Genomic DNA, 27755 nt, shown 5'->3' with positions numbered 1-27755 from the left:
TTTTGTTTTTTTTTATGGAAAGGTTTGCAAAAAAAAAAAATCCTAGTCCCTGAAAGATATTAATGAAATACAGTAAGTGTTGTGAGATATCTCACCGGTCTCTGTGACAGCTCTACACTCTGTAAACAGCGAACAAATTGTGTCCGCGGTCTCTGACGCTTTCTGCCTGTCAATCATTTTGCACATTCTCATAGTGTTGTAGTTGAAGTGGATCATTGAGGCTTAATGCCATTTTAAGATTTTACATTTTTGTCTGTTGTGGGTGCTAGTGTGCTGCTGTTGTATTTGACAGCAGTGGGGACCACACAGTGCTGCTCTACTGCTCGATTTAGGTCTCAACATTGTCTCTGGAGGGCTGGGTTTTGGAAAGAGGGGGCATGGCTAATTCATCAGTTCAGTCTTGTGAAAATTCCAGAACACTAAAATTGCTTACAGCACCTTTAATTTTACCTAAATTTATTTTAATGTATACAACCTTTACTGTTATCTTTTTATAGTATAGATAAGACCAGGGCTAGTTGTCACAAAGGCTATATCTCAGTAAGAGTAAGATTTGGTGTAAAAAGTCCAATTGCGCTAGTTGTGCTAGTTTTTTTTTTTTTTTTTTTTTTCAAAGCAGAGGTTTTGTATATTGGCTTTGAACAATTAGTTTTAAACTCTCTTAAATTAGAAAAAAAAATTCTACCTTCCACTGTAAATGTATTTATTTATTTATTTTATTTTTTATTTTTTGTTGTTGCTATGACTCTTGGGTCAAGCTACACTGGCACACATCAAGGCAATATCAACTATATTATCATGGCAGATTTTATCGAAGGGTTGAAACATGTTCTTAGGACAAATTAATTAATATTTTTCATGAAAGACAGGTGAGGGAATGTTGTCACATTTTTATTGAGCCAGGTTGTCACATGTTTTAAATGTTATATTTAAAATCTGTGACAATTTATTAATTACAATATTTGTTGTTTTAATATTTATAAAAAAATATGTCTTCCATTTTGTTTTAGTAATCTTGTGTGCTTCATAATTGTTTTACTTTTAAATTTTGCTGAAAATTCTGTAATAGGCTGTTTAATGCAGACGTAGATGTAAAGAGATACATAGATCTTTTTTTAGTGGCTCTGATGGTGGGAACACATTCCCCTGTCACCCACCAGTATTCACATTAAACCTACACCCCTGTTTTAGTGGCAAGTTCCATAGTGACAACTTGCCCTATATAGTGTGACAATATGCCCTGCTATTGGTCAACATGTGTTCAGTGTATATTTTGTCCTGGGCATGAATGGTGAAAATGTTTAATAGTTTTTTTTATTTATTTATTTATTGTAGCCAAGACTTCCAGGTGTGTGACTATGCATAAATTTACTTAATAAACTTACCCTGAGAAATATTCACTGGAATAAAGTGTGACAACTAGCCACGGTCTCCACTAGGTTGAGATGAACATTAACGAATATTAATAAATACTGCAAAAGTATTGTTCATTGTTGGTTTGTGTTAACAATTGCATTAACTAATGTTAATGAATGCAGCCTTATTTTAAAGTGTTACCATTTTTTATGTTGTCTCTCATTACCCTCCTTTTTAAGTAGCTAATTAGATTTTTTTGATTGTTTTCAATTATCTATTCTCCCTGATTCCTCTTCATCGAATCATCCTAGCAATCCTACGAGTAAACTATAGACCTCGTGATTTGCTGTGCCGTCCAAAATCAGTCCGAGTACTGTTGGTGTTGCCAGCCGTTTCATGTGTGTGATTTGCTTTGGGGTAGGCCCGGGCCTCAGCAGCTAGACGCCTGGTCGTCCATTATGGGCTCAGGGAACGAGACACTGGCTTCTTGTCATTTAAAGTGGTGGGCAAAACGCTGCACCTCTCCTCAGTCCTGTTTAGACTTGGCACAGGGGACAAGATCTGTCGGATGAGGCACTTTGTTTTGTGCACGACTATTTAAAATCCATCTGAATTTGCTGTACAGTATAGTGCAGGGACCATCAGCAATCTGGCTTGCTCGAGGATTATATTATGGTTTTTGCCTCCCTCTATTGTTCATTTTGCTTCAGTGCTTTTAATTCAGAAAAGTTCAACCTGTTCATAAAATTTAAGAGTTACTTAAATTTATTAAGTAACTTTAAGTTGTTTAAAAAACTTAAAGAACCACAGTTTTAGCATGAAGTCATAAGCCAAATTTATTTATAGCAATTTACATTTTATATAGTTTTTCATTTTGATTGGGGCAAAATGGTTAAAGGTAAACTGTGTAATTTCTGTGCTACTAGTTTCACCAAACAGAATTAAATAATGACATAACCAATGAGCACTCCCACCATCTTCGATGGGTCAAACAAACAGATAGTCCTGTCCCAGACTCATGGTATTGTTAAAGCCAATTTTGCTGTGTCGGGAGGCTCAAACAAACAGCAATATATAGATAGAACCACTATTTGCATAATAAACCGGATTGGAGAAAGATTTTATCACCTTTAGGTTAAAAAAAAAAAGCAAATAAAGAACTCTAACTTATAAACAACAAAACATTTACAAACATATGTATGTTTCTTGTAAAGCAAATTCAGTCTGTGCATACTTATTAGTTATGAAGTAACTTACACAGTACTTCAGTTGCGAGACTTTTTAAACAGTCATGCACAAAGCAATTCAACCCAAATTCTCAAAGATGCCCAGTGAATCTGACCTTGCATGTAATCTGCACACGCTTTTCCACTTAACCATCATTGGGGCCTGTTGTTAAAAATGGCATTGACGCTTATGAAGGAACTAACTTTGCATTAATCAACAAATTATAAGCAATCCCGCCTGCCAGCACGGCATTCCTCCCTGCTCAGACTGACTGAAGCTTTTCAAGCCTCGATTCAACTGCTGCAATCGCTGCTGCTTTGCTTAATGCCTCTTTTATCGAATCATTCTTGTGTCTGCAACACTGCTGAAGCCTAGTTCTATCAAACACAAGTTAGTGCCTTGAAAGGCAGCTGCATATGTAAGCAGTAGACATCAATGTATCTCACTAGAGTTTGGAAAAGAGCTTTAGTAGTCAGGGAATAATGATTTTGCTCTGTTTCAGCTGTGTTGTAGTTCTCACTCTTTTTTCTGTCTGCTAATTTGCTGTCTTGTTTGTCTTTTATATGAATGTTTGGTATTATCATTTGCTTGGCACCACCCACCCTCCTGTGCTTCCCCTCACATTTGGCTGCATGGAATCCTGGGAGTACCTGTGATTTCGCAGCCTTCCCATCACCTTCTCTATGAAGGTACATTGACCTACTGGAACTGCCAAGTTCCTGAGCAAAAAGGAAGCTGTATAAAACATTTCAAGTCTTGAATTACCTTTTGTGCTTTATCTCTATATAATATCATTAAAAAAAATCCAAAAATGTTTTTTTCAATTTAAAGCTGGAAATATGTAAAACAAATGATGTCAGTGAATTATAACACATTCACCATGTTAACTCCTTTGTACGAAAGGTCAGATTTCCTTGCTTTCATTGAAGCACACGATGCTCTTTGAAACGTTTTCAAATCATGCTGGGATTACATGGATCATAAGGTTATACACAAACTTGTGGAGTCCATGCCAGCTCGAGTATGGTGCATGCTATCATTAAAGCAAAGTTAGAAAAAAAAGCATAACAGAAGCATTTCCATTATTGGAAAGAAAATACATTTCCCACAGCCACAGAATATACACAAATGAGATTTTTGCTTCATATTTGTTTTGCATTAAAAACCACAATTACAAATTCTGGTATAAACACATATTTGGCCTCAGAAATAAAACCTCCCTTCTCTAATTTGGCCTTTTCTACTGGCCATGTGTGTGTGTAGCTGCGATTGCTCAACGTATTTTTCATTTGAGCAGCCAGTTTTAGGCCAAACCACCAGCTGCCCTTTTTGCTCTTAAAGTACTTGGTCGTCACCAGTGGTGAAGGTTTTTTTTTTTTTTTTGGTTCACACGTCAATGTGTTTGTGTCTTTCTCCCTCCGGCCCAAACTCATTCCATTATCAGTCAAACAACCAAACAGCCAACATGCATTTGGATTGCTGTCGTGCTCTTGCACCTCACTGGTTAAAAGCACAACCACCATGTTAAGCCAGATTGAAGTTCTCAGAATCTATGCCGACTGCCCCCCTCGCCCTGACAGACACACGGACACGTGAGCCTCACAGATGACTTCAACGGAAGGTCAGAGGTGGGGGTCGTGGTAAAGGCCAGCTGTGCCGAGTTGGGGAGCATCTCGCTTACAGTCGTTCCTCAACGGACATGTTTAGTTTGTTTAGAACCATAGAGTAGCTATGTACAGCTGCCGATTGACCTCCACCTTTGACTCCTGATCCACAGACCTTACGTCGGATGTGCTTTGGAATGCTTTAACACTAACTACAAGCTTTCTTCTTGCTGTTCAGCTTTTGGTCTGTGGAATAGTTATGAGAGGTTGAAAACCTTAGTAAAAGTTGCTGGGCCCAAGTTGTGGTTGAATGTAACCACAGCAAAAGAGTTTGAATTTTTGAGCAAAAGTTAGAAATGGATAAAATTATGATTGTTTCAACTGTAATGCTTACGTTGTGGGATAAAGGCTATTGAAGTCAACATGAAGTCAAAATTGACCTTAATTATTTTCTTAAGACATGTTGCTTGTCTTATTTTTCATGATTCATTGGTGCATGTTATTTCAAAGAAAAGTTTTGGAATAAATTTAAGTTTTACTTTAATTAAAATGTAAAAATTTTCTCCACCTCTGAAACTTCTTGCCTTTTTTGGCTGAGCAAACGTAAGCAAGAAATCATGTGAACCAATGGCCAAATAGCTATTCAGACATTATTTCACACATAAAACCCGTTAAATTGCAGTAAAATTGTATGGAAAAATGGGCTTTTCTGGTTAATATGCCACGTCTGTTATTCACATGCAACGGTTTTCCGTCTTTTATCTGTTTTGCTACCATTCACACGTAAGCACCAAAATGCCGTTAAACACCAATGTCGTTTGCCGCTAAGGATTTTGGTCCTGTGTTTCCCTTGTTCCTGAAGGAGGCTAGTTACTTTATTATAAGTTACGGAATTACTTGTTGACAAATTTCTTTGTTCGCATGGATGGAACTTTTTTTACTCCCGAGTCACAGGCGGCGAATAATTGTGTCTTCTCTGTCAAAACATTGCGATTGGCCCAAACAGACTTCTTACGTCAGCTTGTTCTGATTTCTTTCATGCTTTTCACAGTTAATCTTACAGCTTTGTTTACAAATATCAAAACAGAACTTTTCCAGTAATGTTACAACTTATTACGGGAAATTGCTGGAGCTGATTTACCGGTATTTCCTAACGGGTCCTGAAGCTGGACTTCTAAACGGAAACTGCTGTTAATATTCAGGAAAAAGTCGTATGTGTGAAAGCACCTATTGTTTTAGGCTACTGTAGTAGGAAATTCTGCCTTTCTAAAATGTTGTCAATACTTAAACCAGAAATTTTATGTCAGCATTGTTGGGTGTAATCTAATCTAATTTCAAAGTAAACAAAAAGTAGTGTAGCGCATTATATTTCAAATTCTTGTAATCAGATTACAGTTATTGACTTTCAATTAAGTTCTTTTAATTACCTTGGTCACATACTTTTCTACAATAATATTATGGATGTAGAATACATTTTAAACATGAATTTGCTTTAGTATGTACTGTACATCTGTTTGTGTTTTATGACAGCTGAAGGGCGTGCGCCCACTAAAGAGTCAGTGATCAAGGTGAAAATAAAAACCACATTTTTAATTTGTTGAGCAGAAAAACAGAAGGTTTTTTGTTTTCGTAAGTTACAAACTTAAGTAATCAGTGATACATTTACTTTTTGTAATCTGAAGTCAGTAATCTGATTTTATAGAAGTAATTTGTAGTGAACTACTATTTTTATTTTTATTTCTTTTTTCTTTAAGAACTCACCCAACACAGAATGTCAGTTAATGAACAAAATGTTATGGCAGTTATAGCAAAAAGTGATAGATTTGAAAAAAGCATTAGCATTGGGAAATGTGAAACGTTAAATTTGGCCTTTAGCCTCCACATCCCACTCAGAAACAAGGGGCAAAGTCCACTTTTCATTTCCCGATGGATAAAAACCAAAAAAGTCCCTAACTGCATCCTGTTTCGCTCGGAAATGCGTCACAACATAGAAGTAAAATGGGTTGCAAATGTTGTTTCACGTTGACTTTAAAGCACCACTCAACTCAGAATAGATGGGTGAATTTGACCAGATATATTACACAAGTCTTCATTGTCCATTTAAACTACACAACTCACATGAGCCCAGCAGCTTTTGCAGTAAACTTGCCAATCACTCTTGAAATTATATTTTAGTTGTTCTTTGGGAAATTCACATTTGTTTTTACCATTTAACAAAATTAAAACAGGATTTAATTCATACACTGGAAACTCTGCAGGACTAGGGTCGGGAGAGGTTTACAAGGACCTGCGAGAGAAATGGACGAAAGGGTGAGGAATGCACTCATGCATCTGGAATGTTTCTCAAAACACACAACTTTTAGGGAGGCGCTTATATGATACATTCAAAACATAAAGTTGATCTCATTGTGGTTTAAGCCACAAGCTATTCTTTATACTTGCGTTGCTAATGAAATGTTGTGTAATTGCAGCGGTCCCGACCAGGAGAACACAATAAGTGGAGCCCCAGAAAATTTAACATTTAAGGAGCGCCAGAGACTCTTCTCCCAGGGAAAGGAAGTGTCAAACAAGGTGAAAGCTTCCCGGAAGCTCATGGAACTGGAGAATGAACTAAACGTGAAACAGTAGCAAAAAGCCCAAGCAGGACTTATTGCCAATATCCAACCCATCCCTGGAAAAACATCATCTAGCTAGAGCTTCCCACTCATTTTCCAAGTTTTGTTTTGGTTTTATTGAACTGGACGGTTAAGAATAATTTAGCTGCATTGTTGCAATAAGAGACAATAGTCCATAAATTCCCTCGAAAGTATCAAAGATATATTATAATAAAGCACTGTAAATTGTTTTAATTATATTAATAAGAAAATTGAAATGACATGAAGGGGGTATATTTTTGTTTGTGAAATGTTATTCCAAAAAAACACAAGAAAACAAACGCAGTCTTTGCTCATTTTATTTTTTTTAATAGGCAGTCATGTGGGAAATTTTATTGTTATTTTATGATATTTCTACATATTTCCACTTTGTTTTTGAGCAAGTGCCGATATAATAGACCAACATTAACATCTCAACAGTACAGAACAGGGGACAGAATTGGTTGTGTATATTATCGAACAGATGAACGAAACCTATATAGGAAGCTTTAATTTTTCTTGTTGCACTTTTTTTGTCATTCTGGTCCCTCCACATTCATGGATACACAGGCACCTTTCCACCACACCTAGTGTCTGCATTAAAATATATATATATTTTTTTTTTTTTTTTTGCTCAATAATGAGCTTTCATAACCTGTGAGCGCCATTTGTGAATTGTATTTCTTTCTCTTTTTACTAGACCATCTGCAAGTCAGTCATTCCATGAGTGCTGAGGGTTACTACTTTTATAATGTTGAGTTTTCTAATTCCCCAAATTTTGTTTGGATGATGAATAATCCACTGACACAGCAGCCAGCTGACACTGGCGAGGTTTGATGGTAGTATAATGTTAAAAATATGATTTAAATAAAGAGGATTGTCATAATGAAACACAGGAGCCTTTTAATTAGGAGGTATTTATTTCAACCATATTGACATAGTTACAAATTTGTTTGTATTTATAAGTCTGGTCAGTCTGCAGTTGAAATTTGATGCAAGAACAACAAACGTGACAATTATATGCGTCCTATAGTTTCTGACAGAGAAAGCCACTATTTCTCTATAATTGTGTATTGACTAGGTTCCCTCAGCTTACAGTATTGCAGACTTTATTTAAATGAAAGATCTGGTTGTTTTCAAAGTTTGAAACACCCACATCTTTCCATTCATAGTCTAGACCTGTTGGCGCCTGTGTAAATAATTTTCCAGAGAACACAACTTTGTAAATTCAAATGATGCAAAAAGGTAATGTGTCAATATCTTTCTTTTTGCCACTTTAAAAACCATAAACTGATACATATTTGCTGTCGTGTTTTCATTTTAGGTTAAAGATTAATTCATTTGATCCATTTCAATGGTTGTTCCATACTGTAGGCTTTTGTAAATCATAAATAAATACGGATTTTACAAAAACAACAACAAAAAAGCTGAAAACTGTCTGGGTGTTTTGTAAGAATAAGGAGTGCAGAATTACTCTGTAATTTAAATAAATATTTAATTACATTATTTGTTTTAAAAACAAAAACACAAATGAAGTGAAAAATTAAATTCCTAAATAATTCAACTAATGTATTTTGCATTTCGTTTTAGAACTACTTTGCATCCATTTTCATTTTAACATTATTGTTTGGTTAATTTTTCATTTTCACTGATTTTTTTATTTCATAATATATTGAATTTACTTACATATTTAAGTATTTAATTACTTGATTTGGTGTAATTTGGCCCTCCATACAAAGAATTGTCAACCGGGTCAATGGCAAATAAGAACGTCCAACATCCAATTATTCTTTATGTAATTTAAAATGTGTTCAGAGTTCTTAGAAATACGGTTTTGACATTTTTTTTTTTATACTATTTTCATCAGAAATTTGATTAAACGATTAAAAATGTCAAGTGGAGGGGCCTGGGTAGCTCAGCTAGTAAAGACGCTGACTACCACCCTTGAGTCGCGAGTTCGAATCCAAGGCATGCAGAGTGACTCCAGCCAGGTCTCCTAAGCAACCAAATTGGCCTGGTTGCTAGGGAGGGTAGAGTCACATGGGGTAACCTCCTCGTGGTCACTATAATGTGGTTCTCGCTGGGTGGGGCGCGTGGTGAGTTGTGCGTGGATGCCGCGGAGAATAGCATGAAGCCTCCGCACGCGCTATGTCTCCGCGGTAGCGTGCTCAACAAGCCACGTGATAAGATGCGCAGATTGACGGTCTCAGACTTGGAGGCAACTGAGATTCGTCCTCTGCCACCCGGATTGAGGTGAGTCACTATGCCACCACGATGACCTAGAGCGCATTGGGAATTCCAAATTGGGGAGAAAAAAAAAAATGTCTTTTTTTTTTTTTACTTGAGTGTGCACATCCAAATAATTATTTATAAAACTGAACATTTTTCCATTATAAATCTATAGATCATAACTGTCAAATTTTTGGGGGGATATACGGTACTATTTGACATTTAAACTAATCTTACCTTACGATTAAAAAGGTCAAAATAACTGATATTTTCAAAAGACTTACTGACCTTGCCACAGTGCTGGGGATGTTAGACCTTTTTTAAATAAAACTGCGTTACATCTTATTCTTTTTAACAAATAATAAAAGATTATACCAGACTATTAATATGTAATGAATGTCAGCCTTTAATAAGAAGTGTTGTTTGTTACAATCTTAGGGATACCACATTGAGTTTACATACAAATAAAAGTAATGTCAAATTGAATTTTAATTTAGAAATTGGGGGGGGAGCTCCTTTTTTATTATTAATAGATCCAGAAACAAATAGTATCACGTCTTTGACCCAATTTACATTGCATTTAAGATTAACTGGACAATTCAACACTAAAATTGGCCTCATTAATGGTAGCATCTGAAGAGAGAATTATATCAATATAAAAGGAGATCTTAGTACTTCTGACATGTCTATATATGGCAGAAATGGGAAGAGTAGTATGGAAGTATGCCATTCCAAACTCAGACATAGTTTTATTGTAAAGGAATTGAACAGGGTCTGGCCTTGTGGTTTAACAAACCACATTAAGGTTACATAAAGAGTTGTTTAAGTTGCACAAAGTAGCTGTGCTTTGTTACCTTTATTCTTTATGGGTGTGTATTCTTGATGAACACATGCCACCTGTGTTCAGAACACTGCAATCGTACATTACTCAATGTGTGTGACTCACATGCATGGATTAGTGTTTTGTTACTTAAGTTTCGTAGCTGAAAACATGAACCACAGCAGACGTTTTGGGACTTTTATTATTATCATAAGGATTTAAGAGTGGGTGGGGTGTGCCGTTTATATAGAACTGGCTTGAATGTATTGATGAAAGTCTGTCACTGCTTTCTCCTGGTCATTCGTCTCAATGGACCCTTTCCGAAGTCGTCGGATTTCTCTGATGGCTTCCAGACCTGTGATGTTCCGGGTGTTAACCAGATAGCAGGCCAGCATGGTCCCTGTCCTGCCATGACCATGCATACAGTGTACCCCAACGCCCTGATGTGGAGAAATGACCAAAAGCAGGTTTTATGTGGATAGAAAAACAGTCTACGATACACTAGATGACTTTTTAAATGTGCCGTAAACAAACATTATAAAATGCACTGAACAGATCAATAGTTATTGTGCACTCAGATATGGGTGGGGGATACAGGTAGTTTTGGTGTTTATTTTATTATTTCATCCATATAGTAAAGTGGAGATCTTTATCCATTTAAAATGACATTGAGTGAGGACATAATATTTTTTTAAATGCCAATAGCAAATTATGAAATAATATTCACCCTTAGATTAACTTACTAAATTTCCATTAAACTGTTTGATCAACTAATGATCTAATCATTATGTAGGCTTAATAATTATTACAGTGGATAATGTGACATATTAGTGAAAATTATTTAAAAAAAAAAAAGTGTTACCATATTATTCAGTAGCGGTTCTAGCTTGTATGGCACCCTGGGCGAAACCCGCTTCATCCCCAAAGTTGTTGAGGGGAGGGGGACCGCCCTGGGCAACTGCCCATGTCGCCAATACCTAAATCCGCCCCGATATTATTTTTATTTACTTCAGTGATTTAATACAACTAATTATTTGTATTATTGATTACTGTAACCAGTTTGAAACTACAGAAACAGAATCAGCAAGCTGAACTGAAAGTGTCATGAGCATCAGGTCCGAAAATAAATATTTTGTATTATAATTTGTACTGTATATTTCCACTACAACTGATACTGAAGTCTCTCGCAATCATTTTCCGATTAACGTAGGCTACTGTTCAGGCTACTACTGAGTCACGTGGTATCTGTTACCTTTCTCAGCGCTGGTCAGGATGGACCAATCAGAGTCGTTTTTGATTATTTAAGGATTTTATTTATATTTTTTTTTTTTTTTTTTTTTTTTTATCACTTTATAGAAATTTCTGGGACGGGTTTCCATTATTATTTCAGGAATTAATACTTTCAATCTATAGATTTAAAAATATTATACTTTTTATTGTCTCAAACACCCTAAGATTTAAATGCGGCTCAAACGAGGATTCGGACGAACACAACATCAGGTCTCACAAGAAACAGTTCAAACACATAAATATTGAATTAAAAACTTTTCAGTTAAGTTTAACTATTTCCTCACTTTTCACTGTTGTTGTAAGCGCCAACTGTTTAAAAATACTGTTGCAGCCTCACCTCGCCTTTTGCGTTGGCTTCTTCCACTATGCTCAGAAATCGTTGTATCTGAGACAGACTCGGCGGTGTGAAGTCGACTATACTGATGTGATGCAGTGTCAGCCCGGGACAGGTGTCGTGATTTGGTGGTTTAGATTCACACAAGCACACCAGGTGTTTGATTCCATTCTCCAGCAAGAACTTATAATGTGCCGTTTCGGAAGGCCAGGCCAGTCCAGCGAGTTTCTGAGGGACGACCCAGGAGAAGTTCGGTGGCGTGCCGGTAACGTGCGACATAATTGCTCGGTGTAGTAAATTGAGACAGTATCAGTCTGCTGCTTCAACAGCAGTAAACTGTATGTACTATATAAGTAACCTGGAGAATTACACTGACCGTATGGGCGTGTCTTGTGAGACTGTCAGGTAAGTTTTATATATGTAGACTAACAATATAGTACCAAAAAGTGCAATGATATTACCATTTGATACAATCACTGTGCCATAAAAACCGCCTCAGTACTCGTAAATCGGTCTGTCTATCCATCTATGCAAGTATGCATCTTTGGTATCATCTTTTTTTTTTTTTTTTTTTTTTTTTTTTGCTGTAGTTTTTTATATTATTCAATCTATGAAGAAACAATGCAATGTTGTCAATGATCTGTACAAAACAAGCTCATTAAGCCATGATTTATGGCCTCAAAACATCTTTTTAATAGTTTATTTAAAGATACTGTCACATAGTATATGCTCCAGAGAAACTAGTGCGCAGCCATCTTGAAAATGTTGTCTCGGAACTTCCGTTCTAGCGGTCCTATATTGATCTCTATGTTGTTGATGTTAAAGTGTAATTAGCTAGCGGAACTGATTTACAGGTTATAGAGTTGCCAAAAGTTATCATGAGTATTTTAAAGTGTTCAGGAGATGTCATACCAACTGGAAGCAGATCGGGGAGATTTAAAACAAGAGAACTTCATTCATAAACACACAAGCTCCTACCTTCAGGCACTGATGTGCCTCTGTGCTCATGAAACTCCACGAGACAACAGAAAGTCATTAAAAATATCGCTGTATGACACCTCTAGATGGCCTTCTTTTCATGTCATTCACCCATCGTGTTATTGTTAAGGTGAGCTGATTTTTTTGAGTGTTAAACCAGGACGGGGGAAGGTGTGCCACTATATTCATACACGCATACATACACACATACATGTGAAAGTGTATATTTTATTTTATATTCTGTTTACAATAGTTTTAATCACATTTAAGCCTCTAAAAAATGCGACAATTGTAGTACAATTGTAATTTTCTTTAACGTTATGATTGTGTAATAATGCATTTCATAATCAACTACATTTTAACACAAATTATTAACAAGTTCAAACCTAAAGATTAAGCAGAATTACACTATAACAATTAAACGTTTGTATTATGAAAAAGTGCAGTGTCATTGCTGTCCGAATGTGATCTGCCATGTAGGCCTACAATTTACCCCCGTGTGTGTCAGAAAAAACACCTCACTAGCATTTTCATGTAGTAAAGTGGTGGAGTAGACTCACACAATCAACTCTTGTTGAAAAATACTTGCTCCCACACATAATCCATTTTGATCGACTCTTCTCTGTAGCTTCAATACAAACAGGAAGTTACATGACAAAATTCGGAAGAGTGGAGCGTGAAAAAGGGGAGGGGCTGAATAAGGTGAATGTATGTTTAACACATTTGCATAGGAAGGGAAACTTAGAATGACAGAAAGGGAAAGTGTAAAGCAGAGGTAGACCATTATATTGGTTTTACCAGTTAATCAGTACCGATAATTCCTTTTTGGAACTATAGGTGATCAGTAAAAATCTATGCCAATAGTTGCTGATTTTCTTTTAATTTTTGTTTTCATGATTAACAATCACATGAGAATTTGCTGCATCTAAAATTTGTCATCAATAATAATATGCATCCATATTTGAATCCTTCAGTGCATATTTTGTTAATTTGATTAGATAATCAAGTGTTCTAAATTGAAGCTATATGAAAACGTGCCCCATCAGCACATACATTGTGTCTATATATATATATATAGGTTATTTAAAGCTTCATTTGGTTAATACTTTAATATAGAACATTGTAACGCAACCAAGTCTCCATTTCAAAATAAGAGCCTCTTGTGTGTTTTGTCTCACATTATGCACCAAATCTTCTTTTTAACTGGTTATCATTGGGATTTTCGTTGAACTCTTTTGTTTGATCTCTTGTAGCATTTATGTCTGTGCCCGTCATAGTAAGAAAATGTTTTAACATTCTATAAATTAATTTTAAAAAGTATTGCCCCATTAATCGGTTATCGGCCTTTTCCACCTTATCGGTATCTGCAAAATCCTCTATCGGTTAACCTCTAGTGTAAAGACTATTTCCATCTTCTTGATGTGATTTGTAAGTAAAGTAAAATTAATTTTAAGGAATATTCTCAAGTTCTGGTTTCCAAGTTGCACTAATCTGTGGAATTATCAGATAGAATGATCATTTAACATCACTATTTTGCTCAAGAAAGTTTCATATGGAAGCCCACTGCATTGTCAACCAGATAAGAAGTGACATCCAAGCAAGACATCTGGTGGCACAACCACTCATGCAGGGTGCAGGTGGGATGACTGTAAGATCAGGAATCGTCCCAGTATTGCGTGACATGTTTTTCTGAAAATACATGTGAACAAAAAGGAAAGACAACTGTTTTTTATTCTTTGTAATATCACTGAGTTCGATGTAGTTTGTTTAATGTACTTTATAAAATGAATATTGTACATCATCTTGCAGAAGGAAGGCGTTTAATGACACTGTGCGTCGTGCCTAGCAACACTCTTAATATTCACAATATAGCACATCATCTCATGCCTTAAGTAATGTACACTCAAACAATTATTTTATGCATTTCAATTTCATAACAAAATTCCATCTATTTTAATTGAGTAATCTTTTTAACAAAATAAAACTATAATACAGATTGTATTCATTTAATTAATATTTACACAATTCAATTTGATAGTGTTTTGTTATGTAATTGAAATATGTAAATCTTAAAAATATGCTAAAATATGCATTTATAGTATAGAATTCGTTTAAGTATTGAAGTAATTGTCTTAGCATGGTAAATTTATGTAGGGCATTGTGTTTTACTGTAAATGTATGGCTTTGATAAACTTTTTTACTATTTTATCTGGGTAGTTAAGAAATAACATGTCCGTGAACAATTGTTTCTTTTAGAATTAAAAATGTATGTGAATGTACAGTATAATAGAAAGTGTATATTTTGGGTGATGTGATGTTTTTCACCATTTTTTTTTTTTTCACCTTTTAGTATTTAGGCCGTTCATTTAAATAGTCCTACAGTGTGACCGTACAAATAATACAAGTACAAATATTCCAGGTACAGTAGTTGTCACTGTGTTTTTGATATATGCATGTAGGTGTGGACACTTACATATGAGTCAGCAACTAAAACAAACTGGTTGATTCTTTTCAGTGTTTGTTGATACTGATTGATAGACGTGTCATTCCAAGCCTTTGTGGACATCATCATGAGCCAGTTACTGCAAAGTGTTCAAATACAAGCCACATTCATTTTTTGTCGCAAGAGCTGTGAAAAATTTAATCAAGGATCAGATTAGGATGAAGCTAGTGTTTATAATTGGATTACCTGGGATCTGGTGTTCCCATCTCAGTTCTTAAAGCTGTTAAATTAGGGAAGCTCATACAGCTGCTCAGATTAATGGCTGGATAGTAGTACAGAAAAGCCAAACACATCTCATCTGAGGTTGAGAGCCCCCCCTGCAGGCAGAAAATCCATTTTACATGTCATTAAACGAGAGACAAACATTAAGTATAACATAAAAAATTTTATAGTTAGAAGCCTATAAGAAAAGTAGTTATATTTGTGAAGTACCAACCAATGTGAGTGTGGTGCGATTTGCAGTGTGATACGTACACTCCACCAGCAATTTGTCACCCTGTTTGAGGAAAAGATTGCTTTATTTTACTTGCTACTAATAATAGTTATTAGTTGATAAACTAAATGCCCTCTAGACCATGTTTTTTGGCTTGACTAATATATAAATGTGGCACATATTTATGCCTGAAATCAGTGTAAACTGAACAGTTTTAAGTTGATACTAACAATTCAAATTATATAAAACTTACCAACTTCACTGTCTTAGTTTTACCCAAGTTTGTCACTTCCTGGTATTCAAAATCATAGTTTTCATCCACAGCTAGGAAATCAATCTGTTTTCCCGCTCTGAAAAAGATATGTAACAGCATACTAAACATCCCTTTTTACCTTTTGGCATTTTAAGAAATGTACTCATGAAATATATGAATAATGATTCTGTTACAAGAAAGTCAAGCTTTTCAATCCATTCAAACCAAATTTCTGCATGGCACCACAAATGTTATGCAAATGAAATGAAAGTGTCTTGATTTATTTATTTATATATTTATTTATTAATTTTTTTTTTTTTTTTGTACAACTTGTGCCATTGACCACAATGAACTCTGTATGACTAGCATTGTTAACTGCTTTCTTTGTTAGTCTTTGCTTAACTCAAATTCATTTTATTGTACTGTTAATCACGTTAAAGGCAAATCTGAGATGCCTCATGGGTGCAGCACAAGCTTTTATGTTTTTATTTTCATTGTGTAGAAACTGTGTTCTCTCTCAAAGCTTCTGTAGGTTCTACTATCCATGAATAGGATAATGGACAAGGAGGAACTGTTTGATCTTTTCTGCATTATTCCTTATACCGAATTGTCATATGACTGTTGTACTACATAACAAATACTCTGAAGTCATATGATACCATTTAATTTGCAATTCACTGAAAACCTTGCCCTCCCTTGCAGCTTTCAGATATAATTTACATTAAAATATGGCACGTCAGTGATGCAAAACACCATTGGTTCTCATGTGTTGTAACCAATCACGATGCATGTGGCCATTTTGAATATGTGGAAGTGCGAATGAGACTTTAGAGTTACGTCATATTATATGTCTTCAGAACACTTGTAATATAGCGTACAAGTTGTATGGACTAATGTGTACTTTTATGTGCTTTTTTATTATTATTATTTTTGGGTGAATGATGACAGTCATTGGTCAATATTTACGTTATTGAAGGTCTTTCAAACTGAAATGTGTACCTGAAATGTCCGACTCGCACCTTCCGTCCAGCTAAGTGTGTGTGCAGCATCACCGAGAACACCTGAAGATCCTGTGGAGTCTCAGACAGAACCTGTAGAACACAGAACAAGACTGGATTATTCAGTCATCTGCTAGTCTTGTGTAGACAGGCCAAACGGTATAAGGTCTGGTCCACAATACAGCTTATTCTGGCCAAAAGCCACCCACTCAGACAGAAACAGACCATCTGACCAAAATGTAGTGACCAACCACAGTTTGATTTGTTTTTACATGATGTTTAGAGGCAGGTTTATCTGAAATTGATTATACCACAAAAATATGCTGTCTTCTTGGGGATATCTTGTTTACTTGCTACTAAATGTCTCAGAATAAAGCTCAAAGAATTGAAAAGATGTGATGCCAGTAGCCTGACAAATTTGGACAAAATCCAGTAACAGACCTTATTCATGCTAGCGCCATCTTTGATGTTTTATGGGAATGACAACGAGGCTGTGAGGGATAGACTTACAGTCTCTTCAATAGGCTGTACTGCATTTTAAAGTGTTTTTGGATCGTTCTGCGGACAAAACATTGATAAAATATCTGTCAAAGAACAATCAGTATACAAAGAACTCAAGACAACATGAGTTGTGGAAAATCAGATGTGAACTAGGAGCTTTATACAGCTTTATACTGTTCGGAATTGAAGAGATGGTAAGTCTATCCCTCACAGCCTCATTTTCATTCCCATAAAAAAATCAAAGATGGCGCTAGCTTGAAAAAGATCTATTAGGTCTTACTTAGAAGCGCTCATTGTATCAGCCCAGTACCTTGTAAACAAGACTTTTCTCCAAGTATAGGTCTCTGCAGAACAACAATGGGTGTTTTCAAATCTGTGGGCATTTTCAAACCGGGATGGGTGTTTATAAAATATCCAATGAAAGTAGGGAATCTCAGTGTAGTAATCAGTGGGCATTTCCATACCAGGATGGGCGTTTCTTAACTATCCAATGAAAGTAGGGAATTTCAGTGGTTTGAAAACACCCACTAATTGGCAATAGCACATTTTGTTTGACTTCCTGGCGGACTGATAACTTGCTCCCGAAAGTTGCGTAAAGCCAGCCAATAAGATAAGTGATTATCTGTTTGTGAAAGTGTTTTGGAGTTTTGTGTGCAATATGCATCAGAGGGTCAGTAAACGGAGCCCAAAGTATACTTTGATTTTGACGCGAACGCTCAGCGCCTGCCTACAGTTGAACTCGAGCCTGTCAAAGTATACTCCATTTGACGGAGCACGCATACACAGACGGTTGATGCATGCATGCTATGACTGCTATAAGACAAATGACTATTTCTCTTCAGGAGTTTAAAGATGTCTTTATATTCCTTCAGACTCGAGTTATATAAATGCAGGTATCTCCTGACCTCCTCACACAAACACACTCTTGACGTGCAAATCCACTGTTGTTGCTTTTACCTTCATCTCCTGTTTTTTATCAGTGATTTACCTCTTCTTCTAGCATTTCTTCATGACAGCAACGGTTTAAATGAGAGTATTGCCATCTTGTGGACCCACTAATTTGTGCAAATAATGCCATGCGCGTTCAAAGACACACGGTTAGAAAAATCAGGTTTTGCGCGTTCAGTGCTCGAGCACTCTGTTGATGACAATTATCATCTACTAACTCAGTCTTTTGATGAGACGTGAAAAGCTAAACATGTACCTGTAGAACATATGCAGTGTCACACAGGCCATATGTGAGGAAAGACTTGGCGTTGGGTGGGATGGCGTACCCAGAGGCCACCACAAGTCCTGTCATGAGAACAGCTGCATCATGCTGACGGAGTTCAGATGTATAATAGAATCGTAGACCTGAGTTATCAACTCGACCTGTGTAAAAAAGATAAAATACTGTTTTATCCACTTGCATTACAGTAGCAAAACACCTCAAATAGTCATTGCAATGTGACTGACATGGTAAGTACCTGCAGTTTTATTTGGATTGTTGTAGGCACTTCAAGTCTGTAGAGAAATTTGGCAGCATTTCCTCCAATTGGAAGTCCTGCCATTGCAGGGAGTTCAAAATCCTGAGAGAAATGAATAAAAACGCTGATTTTTTTATAACAATCGTGAATAAGAGCCCTAAACTGCGGAGCTATATATTAGTCTGTTACCATTAAAAATAAGGAAATGTAAGAATTTATTCATTTATTTTTTAAATAGAGACTGACCCCTCCTCCAACTCCCCACACAGCAACGACCTCCATACACTCATTATTCACGCCTGTGTAGCATTTAGATTCAGATGGCTGTGTCACACTTGGTGGGCAGCGGTACAGCAGCAGGTGATGCACTAGATCATAATTTTCAATCACCGGTCCAATCTGGAGATGCCAAGAGTGAGTCAGTTTTGGGGAGGTTAAGAAATATCAGTGGATATATTGTGAGTGGGAAGTTCATGGACTCACCCGATAAATGTGCTGTTTTTGATCAAATGTTGGGGCTTTCAGGATCTTGCAGTGATAGTAGGTCTGGTTGGCTGGTACCGTGAACTGAAGTGATTATACATTTATGTAACTCAAACAACAGGCAACAATGAAAGTTACTGAATTTTGACAATTTAAATCAAAAGTTTAAAGTTGCATTGTTTAAGAAGTCACTAGTTTATACTCAGTTTATCAAAAACACACGCACACCTGAATGGTGTTTGTAATGTGCTGAGTCTAAACAATGTCTCAAATCCAAAAAAAAGACCTTGCACACTTACTGCTCCAAAAGATCTTTTAATAAATAACCATGTGGTTAACGTAAGTCCAAACGTTAACCACATGGTTATTTATTAAAAGGTCTTTTTTTAGCAGTAAGTGTGCAAGCTCTCTTTTTTGGACTTGTTCATACACAGGTACTTTAAAGAGTCAAAAAATATGTATAATTTGCATAATTAGTTGAGCATTTTAGGTGTTTTTTCCTCAAGAATCCTAGCAAACTACATTTAAAAAAGGTTATTTATTTTTTTAAATCGTGAGATGGTTGTGATAATGTTTTTATCCTACAAACTTTATATGACAGATGCTGGGTTTTTAACACAATAGATACGTATTTTGTTGCAGAAACCTTGGTATGATATTGTTAGCATGTCAACATCACAGCAACTAGCAAACTGCATTTTAAAAAAATAAGTTGTTACAACCTCAATTCCGAAAAAGTTGGGACAGTATTAAAAAATGCTAGTAAAAAACAAAAAGGAGTGATTTGTAAATTATATTCACCCTTTGCTAAACTGAAAGCACTACAACTACACATTCTGTGATGTTTTACTTTGTGAAGTTCATTGTTTTTTTTGTTTTTTTTTATGTGCTGTAATTTCAAATCAGATGATTGCAGTATGCTCCAAAAAAGTTGGGACAGTCGAGTGTTTACCATTGTGAAACATCACCATTTCTTCTAATATCACTTAAGCATTTTGGCACTGAAGACAAGTTTAAGTTTAGAAAGTGGAATTTTCTCCCATTCATCCATTATGTAGGTCTTCAGCTGCACAATTGTACGGGGTCTTTGTTGCCATATTGTGCGCTTAATAATGCACCACACATTCTCAATTGGAGACGGTTAGGACTGCAGACAGGCCAATCTAGCACCTACACCTTCTGCTTATTCGGCCAGTATGTGGTTTGAAGTTGTGCTGCTGAAGATTCCGGGACGTCCCTGGAAAAGACAGTGCTGCATGGCAGTATATGCTTCTCCAAAATTTTTACATATCTGTCTGCATTAATGGTGCCCTCACAGATGTGCGAGTTACCCATGCCATGGGCACTGACACACCCCTGGCCCATACAGACACTGGCTTTTGGACTTGACGCTGATAACAGCTTAGACGGTCCTTTTCCTCTTTGGCCCGGAGAACACGACAGATGTGTTTTTCAAAAAGTATTTGAAATGTGGACTCATTGGACTAAAAAACACAGTTTCACTGTTCTACTTTCCATCTAAGATGAGACAGAGTCCAAAGAAGTCAGCAACGCTTCTGGACAGTGTTGATGTAGGGCTTCTGCTTTGCATAGTAAAGTCTTAACTTGCATCTGTGGATGCAGCAGCGAGTGGTGTTGACTAACAAAGGTTTACTAAAGTAATCCCAAGCCCATGTTCATGATATCCATTACAGATGAATGATGTTTTTTAAGACAGTGATGTCTGAGAGATCAAAATCCTTCCAATTTGTCTTTGGGGAACATTGATCTCAAAGTGCTGGATTATTTGCTGAAGTGTCTGTTGGCAAATTGACAAGTCTCAAATGATCCTTGCTCTTGAAGGACTAGGCTGATTTGGAGGCTCCTTATATACTATGACACAGTTGCCTCACCTGTTTAACACCTCCTGTTTCACATCGCCTTGTTATTTTAACTTGTCAAATTGTTATTAAGTCTTAAATTGCCCCTGTCTCAAATTTTTTGGAGCGTGTTGCAATCATCTGATTTGAAATTACTGTACATTTTCAAAAAAAAACTATGAAATTCACAAGGTAAAACTTCATATAATGTTTAGTTGTACTGCTTTCAATACAGCAAAGGGTGAATATAATTTACAAATCACTACTTTTTGTTTGTATTAGCATTTTTCCTACTGTCCCAACTTTTTCAGAATTGGGGTTGTAGTTGTGATGACGTTTTATATTTTCACAATGTTGCAGAAATGTTATGATGTTAGCATGTCACCATCATAGCAACTAGCAAATAACATTGTCATGAAATGTTTGTGATAATGTTTTATCCTACAAACTTACATGAGAGAATCGGAGTTTTTAACGCCATAGATGCCTATTTTTAGCAAACTACATAAAAGAAATAAGTTGTGAAATGGTTGTGATATATTTTTATCCTACAAACTTAATTCGATAGATGCCAGGTTTTTAATGCAAAACATATTTTCACAAAGTTGCAGAAACATTATGATGTTGTTAGCATGTCCACATCATAGCAACTATAAAACAACTTTTTAAAATATGTTTTTTATGTAAAGTTTTTATTCTACAAACGAAATACGACAGATGCCGGGTTTTAAATGTAATAGCCTAGATTCAGTGCTGTGCAAATTCTTTAGGCATTTGTGAAAAATGTTGCTAGTGAGCCAGGATGTCTTCAAAAATAATGCCATAAATAGTTTTCAATCAACATGATACAAAGTCCTATCAGGGAAGGTAATCAATAAACAAATCTACATATTGATATTCAAGAGCAAGTTTCTTGAGACAAGAATTTATTTCAGTCCACACTGAAAGTGAAAATGTTGTGCAAAACAATTGCAACACAATCACAGCCAATCGGAAGGTATTTGATGTTTATGGTGAGTTCACATCATTACCATAATTAAGAGTTTCTGACTGTATAAACCATTCATGCCTTCGTCAAACTTGGAAGAAAACTTGTTTACATGTTGTAAACTGAATTTTATAAAAAGGCAAAGACAAAAACAAAAAAAAACACAAATCTCTCTTACATTGACCATGGTCATGTCGAAATATTTGCTGTTTGGAGGGGTGACCCGAGGCATGTACCTCAACAGGTTCAACTCCTTCGTGCCCCTTTTGGTGGTACCATGGTACGTGATGTCATCAGTCTGTCCATATGCATAGATCAGCTTGATGGGAAGGTTCTAATTATGGGATAAAAGGTGAAAGAGATTAAAACCTTTTAAATTTTAGACTTTCACTGATACCTGATCCACCGATACCAGCTCGAAATTCTAAAGAGAAAAAAATAAATAAAAATAAGAAACTCTTTGAACACAAACTTTATGAACACAAACTTTTTCTATATTCACACAATGGAGCCTTTTCAATTAATTATACTGTAGATAAATGATTCCAAATGATTTTCAGCTGATTATACCAGCAAATACAGTATATCATCAATATTATTAACAGGGTTCCCACTCTTTTCAAGGCACAAATTTCCTGGACATTTTATGCACCCAACAAGTGTAATATTTAAACAAAAGCACATGCGTCCAATCAAACTTTTATTTTGGTGTTTCTGTGTGTTTTTGACGGTAGTTTCTCACCTCCAGAAAAGCAGAATGCTTCATGGCTCAGTGTGATTATTAATCCCTGTAAAGCTGTGATTTAATTAAATAAATATATAGTCTGTATGCGCTGCATACTTCAGAGTGCACTCTGTCTCTGTCATTTCACACACAAGAGTGATCATGATGAGGTGTTTTTAGCATATGAGCAGACAGCTCTACACATTCATTTTGAAGCGCGCATCACTTGCAGGTTATTTATTTATTAAATTAAATCAGAGACTTTTATAGTTTAATTATCAAACTAGGACATATCACAATTGATTAACTGTACATTCAAACATTCATTTTCATCCAAATATTTGATATTCCATGACATTCTGCGTTTTATTGCTAATGCCATTTTTATGACCAGATTCTGTGTTTTCCCCATACTACATGTGTTAAACGTAGTATAAGGTACTTTGATGTGGCTTGCTTCTGTTTCACAAATTTGTTCAGTTTCATTAATTGATTAGTTCAGTGACCCCTTCTGGAGATGCTATTAGGTGGCGACAAATTAGCGTCTAATGTGCCATGAGTGAGTCACTGAATCATTTGAGATGTTCATGCAAGAAAGCAGGAGGTGTGCACAATAAACATTGAAAACATTTATTTGGAAGAGAAAAAAAAGCAATTGCTTTGATTTCAGAAAGTAAAAAGAGGACTCATTTATGTTTAGATCTTGGCATTTTTTTTTTTTTTTTTTTTGGTCAATGTAATTACTGTAGTTCAATAACTGGGGTCTCTGGATACTCGGAAACTATAAGTTAAAATTAAAATTCATAAATTTGGACAGTTTTAAAATATTTATTGTAGCTTTGTACTCTCAAAGGCAAATACGTGTGTGAAAAGCACTTTGGTGTGAAGTTGGACTGAGGTCACTTCATAGACTTCAGTGTATTTGACGGGGCTGACACGAGTCACGTGAAAGCCCCTCGACGTGTATACACATTAGCCACTTATACACATTAATAGCTCTTCCACCTTTTTCTCTCCGTGATGGACAAGGTAGACTCACATGCTGATGCTGAAGTAAACAAACAACATGCCCCTCTCTTTCAGTCGGTCGGTACATGTACCAGGACATTTCACGAATGCCGCTTCTCACTGTGCACACACTGCTGTAGCCAAGCACACAATTGGCTTTAGCTGTCACCAATCAAGCGATCTGCCTCGGTTGGACCACATTTTCCAAGCACACGATTGGCTGCTGCTGTAATCAGTCATGAGGGTGTAAGCGCCTCTAACTGTTGATGTTGGTTGTTTCACAATGCGCAGCTGTCATTGACAAAACTATATAAATTTGTGTATTTGTCTCCTATTCCTAGTCCCGATCTACCATGTTTTTGTACATGTAACAGAAACCTTGCTAGCAACACAGACAAACTGTTTTATTATACTGAAATATTTTCCAGGACAAATTATTATATTCCAGGACATTATTTCTCATTTTCCATGACTGGAAAACTGCATTGCAAAATTCCAGTTTTTCTAGGATACGTGAGAACCCTGAATAGTTCTCATTCGTTTTAAATAGTCAAATTTCTTAATTGTTCATGAATTCACAAGTGCTGCTTGTAATAAATAATTTTTGTGTGTTGAATTGTGTTTTCAGAACTGCCACTAACTGTCTAAATAAAACAGTAGTGAAAATTTGCAACCCTAAATGCCCAGATTTGCAATTTTGTTATGTTTTTCTAGAAGTCATCCTCCAAACAACATATGCATAAAAAACCCCACAATTTTTACTACCAGTGGCTTCCTAAACACACTTTCAATTTGGATATTATTTTTGCATCGATACAAATCCTTGGGTCTCTGAGGTTTAAGCACAAGCTAGTAATACTGATCAAGAATTTCAAGGGCTTTGAGTTCAATAAGACGGTCCTTCTTAACAGTCTCTTCAGTTTAAGGAGAATAGTAGAAGTTCAAGTAGAGATGAGAGCCCCTTGACAAACAGGACCACCATAGAAACATCGTGACCCCTATGGCTATGGGCCATTGTGAATTCCCAGTACAGGAGTAAAAGATACCTGAAAGGGAACACCCACAGCATTTTTAAGGGCTTACATTGCTGGTATTGTCCTGCAATGCCATAGTTTCACTGTGTACATTGTTTTCTGGATGAAACTACTGTGTAAATCTTACATAAAGGTGAGGGTTAAATTGTCGTTGAACAACTTTTTTATATGCATCAAAGCTCTTAGATTTCACACACCCCTCTGGTGTGATTTTACGGGAAAGAAATGTGTGGCAAGTTGAAATAAGTGTTCTGTTTCATTTCACCAGTTCCAGGATGTACCCTTTAGGTGTTCCTGGATCAACTTTTTTGTTGTTGTTGATGATGATTGTGGCAGGGGCGGAGGAGACCCCTACCAGCCGCTAAAATGAGGCGGGGTCGAGAGGACCGCTGACCGCGAGCGGGGAGGGGCTCCTGGCCGACCGCCTGGAGCGGGAGAACCGCTGCGTCCGCCAGGGGCCGGAGGACTGCCTCCGATCCTCCCGGGGATGCGCCGCTGTCATCCACTAGAGGGTTTAGGAGTGGCCGAGGACCAGGCTACGGTGTATCAGAGAACCGCCAAGTAAGTTTTTGTTTTTTATCTCTCTCTCTCTTCCGCTGTCGCTCCGTGTTGGCCTTTCCCTAGTTTTTTTTGTTGTTGTTGTTGTTGTTGTTTATCCCCTCCCCTTGTCACCCTCCCAGGTCCAAAGAGGCAGGGATGACCTGCCGGCATGTATGTCATGCCTGGGGCTCCCTGCCTGAAGGAAAGGAGGGAGGAGTTTGGCAGGGAGGAGGGCGTGGCCGGGTCGTGATGCTGCACACCCGGCCCCTAATCAGGCTAATCAAGCCCTCGAGAGGGATAAAGGCGACCGGAGGTGGCAGTTCCAGAGAGAGAGAGTTACGGGCAGCTGCCCGGCATGTGTTTGTCTTTTTGTTTAAGTTAATCATTAAATTATTATTTATGTTGTTAAGCCAGTTCTCGCCGCCTCCTTTCCCTTTTACCTTATTACAATGATATCAAACCTAATGTGTATATCTGTTAAAAGTTAGGTTTGTCAACATTTAGGAGTACACTAACTTAAAGAAGGCCTCAGTGGCGTAACAACAGGCCGTACAGGGTATGCAGTCACACCTGTTAAATGACCGAGGGGAACCCCGACAGGTACTTTGCACTGGAGCCTGTAAGATCCAAGTTACACCACTGGATGGCCTCGAAACTAACAGACATGGACTACAAACAGCAAAACCCCAAAAATCAAAGGGAAATTATATGTTGATAAGAACCCCAACCTTAACCGTGACCACTTCTTTCTCTATCCTTAACATTTGATTGGCTGATGGAAATGTTGATCCAGGAACATATCCTACTTGGTAAATTGCGATAAGCATCTTACCTCATAAAAGGACATGCAGACAGAGAAATACAGTAGTGGATCTTAAACATATTTGATTATTAATCATGCTCACTGTGATGGGAAGATCATTTTCATCACAGGCCTCAATGGACCTCTGAAACTTCATGACTGTTGTTCCATCAGACTCTGATAGAGACAGGAGTTTGTAGTTCTGTTGCTGGTCCACCACAGGCATGGAATTCCCCACAGCATGTCGGTCCTTAACAACATGATAAGTATGATGAGAAATCATGTGTTCACACATAACAGCACATGTTTTATGATAAACTACTAAATCATTGCTCATTTGTTTGGATCAAAGTGGGAACTAACTGGAAATATCCAGTTACACTATGTTATATCAACAGGTGAAAAAACACACTTGACTCTGGGGAGATGACATAACTATTTTTGTATTAATTTACATAAATATTTTTGGTTTAATATATATATATATTGAACACTATATGTCCTGTAACTGGGCGAGATTTCGTCACCATTTTTAATACAGTGTTTTCCCTTACTAGTTTATTTTAAATGGTCCTTTGATGTGACAAATAGATTTTTAAAAGTAGTCTACAAATATTTATTGTTGTCCGACAATTAATGTGAGGCCATAAAATAATTTGCATTAAATAAACAGCATGTAAAAGAAGCATAGAAGTAAACCAAACTAAAGATTTTGGAATCATTTGGAATAAAGATTTTGATGGGGGCGGGTAATCATAATCTGTAATAAAGAGCAAATTAAAATGTAAAAAATAAAGTATTGTTTAAATTGTAACACCACTGTAAATTACTTATTGACAGTTATCAATATTGCTCTTAAGCCTGACGATACAAAAAACTTTCCAGACTTTGAGTTTACCGTGAAATAAGTGCCTTTTAGCCCAACTCCTCCAATGACAATATCAGCTCCAGTCATTCCTCCTTTGGGGCTGAAGCCAAAACTGATCCAGCCGCTGGTGGTGACGCTGAGCTCGAATAAGATGGTGCCCTGGATCTCATCAAATCCCCACTTCAGACGCACTTTGTGGTCGGGGTCCAGGACTTCTGAGAAAGGGAGAAGAGGGTCTTCCTGAGCCCAGGACAACTGAGCTGAGAGCAAGACCAGGGGCAAGACGAGAAATAATATGCCCAAGTTTCCTGTTAAAAACCTGACAGACATTTTGTCTCTTTCTAACATGTTTCAGAAGGCTGTGCAATTGAAACTGCTCTGAAGTGCACTCTTTGTAACCACCACTCTTATTGAGTCACAGTTCTCCTCCTCTTTCTCTGTTGTTGTGAATCAGGTTCCAGTTCACCTGTTCATTGAGTATTATTGTGACCTTATATAAAAACAATGAACGAGAAACAGAGTATGGTTTTGACCAACACATGAAAACCAATTGTGGAATCGAGGAATAGTGGCATCAGACTAAATGTAAACACTAAGATTTTACTGATGATACATGTATTGAGCTTTCAAAAATGTTGCATGGTCACATGAATTATTTATTAGCACTTTATTTTATTAAACCAAGTCAAAGACACATCACGTTTATGCATTTTAATTGTTTTACATTGCTACAATACAAACAACAAGCATATTTTATATTTTATCTGTTACTGAACCGGAAGCAATATCAATCATGATTATTTTTTTATTTATTTGATTGGACT

At 36.6% G+C, this 27755-nt stretch overlaps 3 protein-coding genes across 18 annotated transcripts in view; 1 reads left to right on the top strand and 2 right to left on the bottom strand.

The window, feature by feature from the left end:
- LOC127415974 (afadin-like) overlaps positions 1-8114 on the top strand; it is a 180254-nt gene extending 172140 nt beyond the window's left edge. For 15 of the 16 annotated variants that reach the window (XM_051655052.1, XM_051655044.1, XM_051655051.1 and 12 more), the window contains 2 exons: positions 6416-6497; positions 6659-8114. In XM_051655052.1, the coding sequence (XP_051511012.1) occupies positions 6416-6497; positions 6659-6815 (239 nt within the window). In that variant the 3' untranslated portion in view covers positions 6816-8114. The remainder of the gene's footprint in view (positions 1-6415; positions 6498-6658) is intronic. The other variant, XM_051655046.1, reaches the window with a different exon arrangement.
- A 1234-nt stretch (positions 8115-9348) lies between these two features.
- Positions 9349-11895, bottom strand: dusp23a (dual specificity phosphatase 23a). Its single transcript, XM_051655822.1, has 2 exons — positions 11497-11895; positions 9349-10309 (listed from the first exon to the last, which is right to left on the bottom strand). Exons 1-2 carry the CDS (start codon positions 11770-11772, stop codon positions 10112-10114), a joined length of 474 nt encoding a protein of 157 aa, XP_051511782.1. The 5' UTR covers positions 11773-11895; the 3' UTR covers positions 9349-10111.
- Positions 11896-12690: 795 nt separating this feature from the next.
- LOC127416448 (DBH-like monooxygenase protein 2 homolog) lies at positions 12691-27348 on the bottom strand. Its single transcript, XM_051655820.1, is given in 14 exon segments — positions 12691-14160; positions 14945-15053; positions 15161-15291; positions 15411-15470; positions 15661-15757; positions 16660-16751; positions 18364-18530; positions 18626-18652; positions 18655-18727; positions 18872-19024; positions 19109-19192; positions 22134-22289; positions 26167-26313; positions 26962-27348. Coding segments are annotated over 14 exon segments (1755 nt in total). The 5' UTR covers positions 27280-27348; the 3' UTR covers positions 12691-14019.
- Positions 27349-27755: the final 407 nt, after the last annotated feature.

This window comes from Myxocyprinus asiaticus, chromosome 25 (genome assembly GCF_019703515.2).
Source record: "Myxocyprinus asiaticus isolate MX2 ecotype Aquarium Trade chromosome 25, UBuf_Myxa_2, whole genome shotgun sequence".
Lineage (NCBI taxonomy): Eukaryota > Metazoa > Chordata > Actinopteri > Cypriniformes > Catostomidae > Myxocyprinus > Myxocyprinus asiaticus.
This window is presented reverse-complemented; position numbering and strand designations above follow the sequence as displayed.

What these genes read in the sequence shown, in the direction of transcription:
- dusp23a (XM_051655822.1), bottom strand. Translation starts at nt 11,772, where the DNA reads ATGTCGCACGTTACCGGCACGCCACCGAACTTCTCCTGGGTCGTCCCT. An exon ending in AAGCCAACGCAAAAGGCGAG is followed by an intron (nt 10,310 to 11,496) that starts GTGAGGCTGCAA and finishes TCTCCACATCAG; the next exon opens with GGCGTTGGGGTACACTGTAT.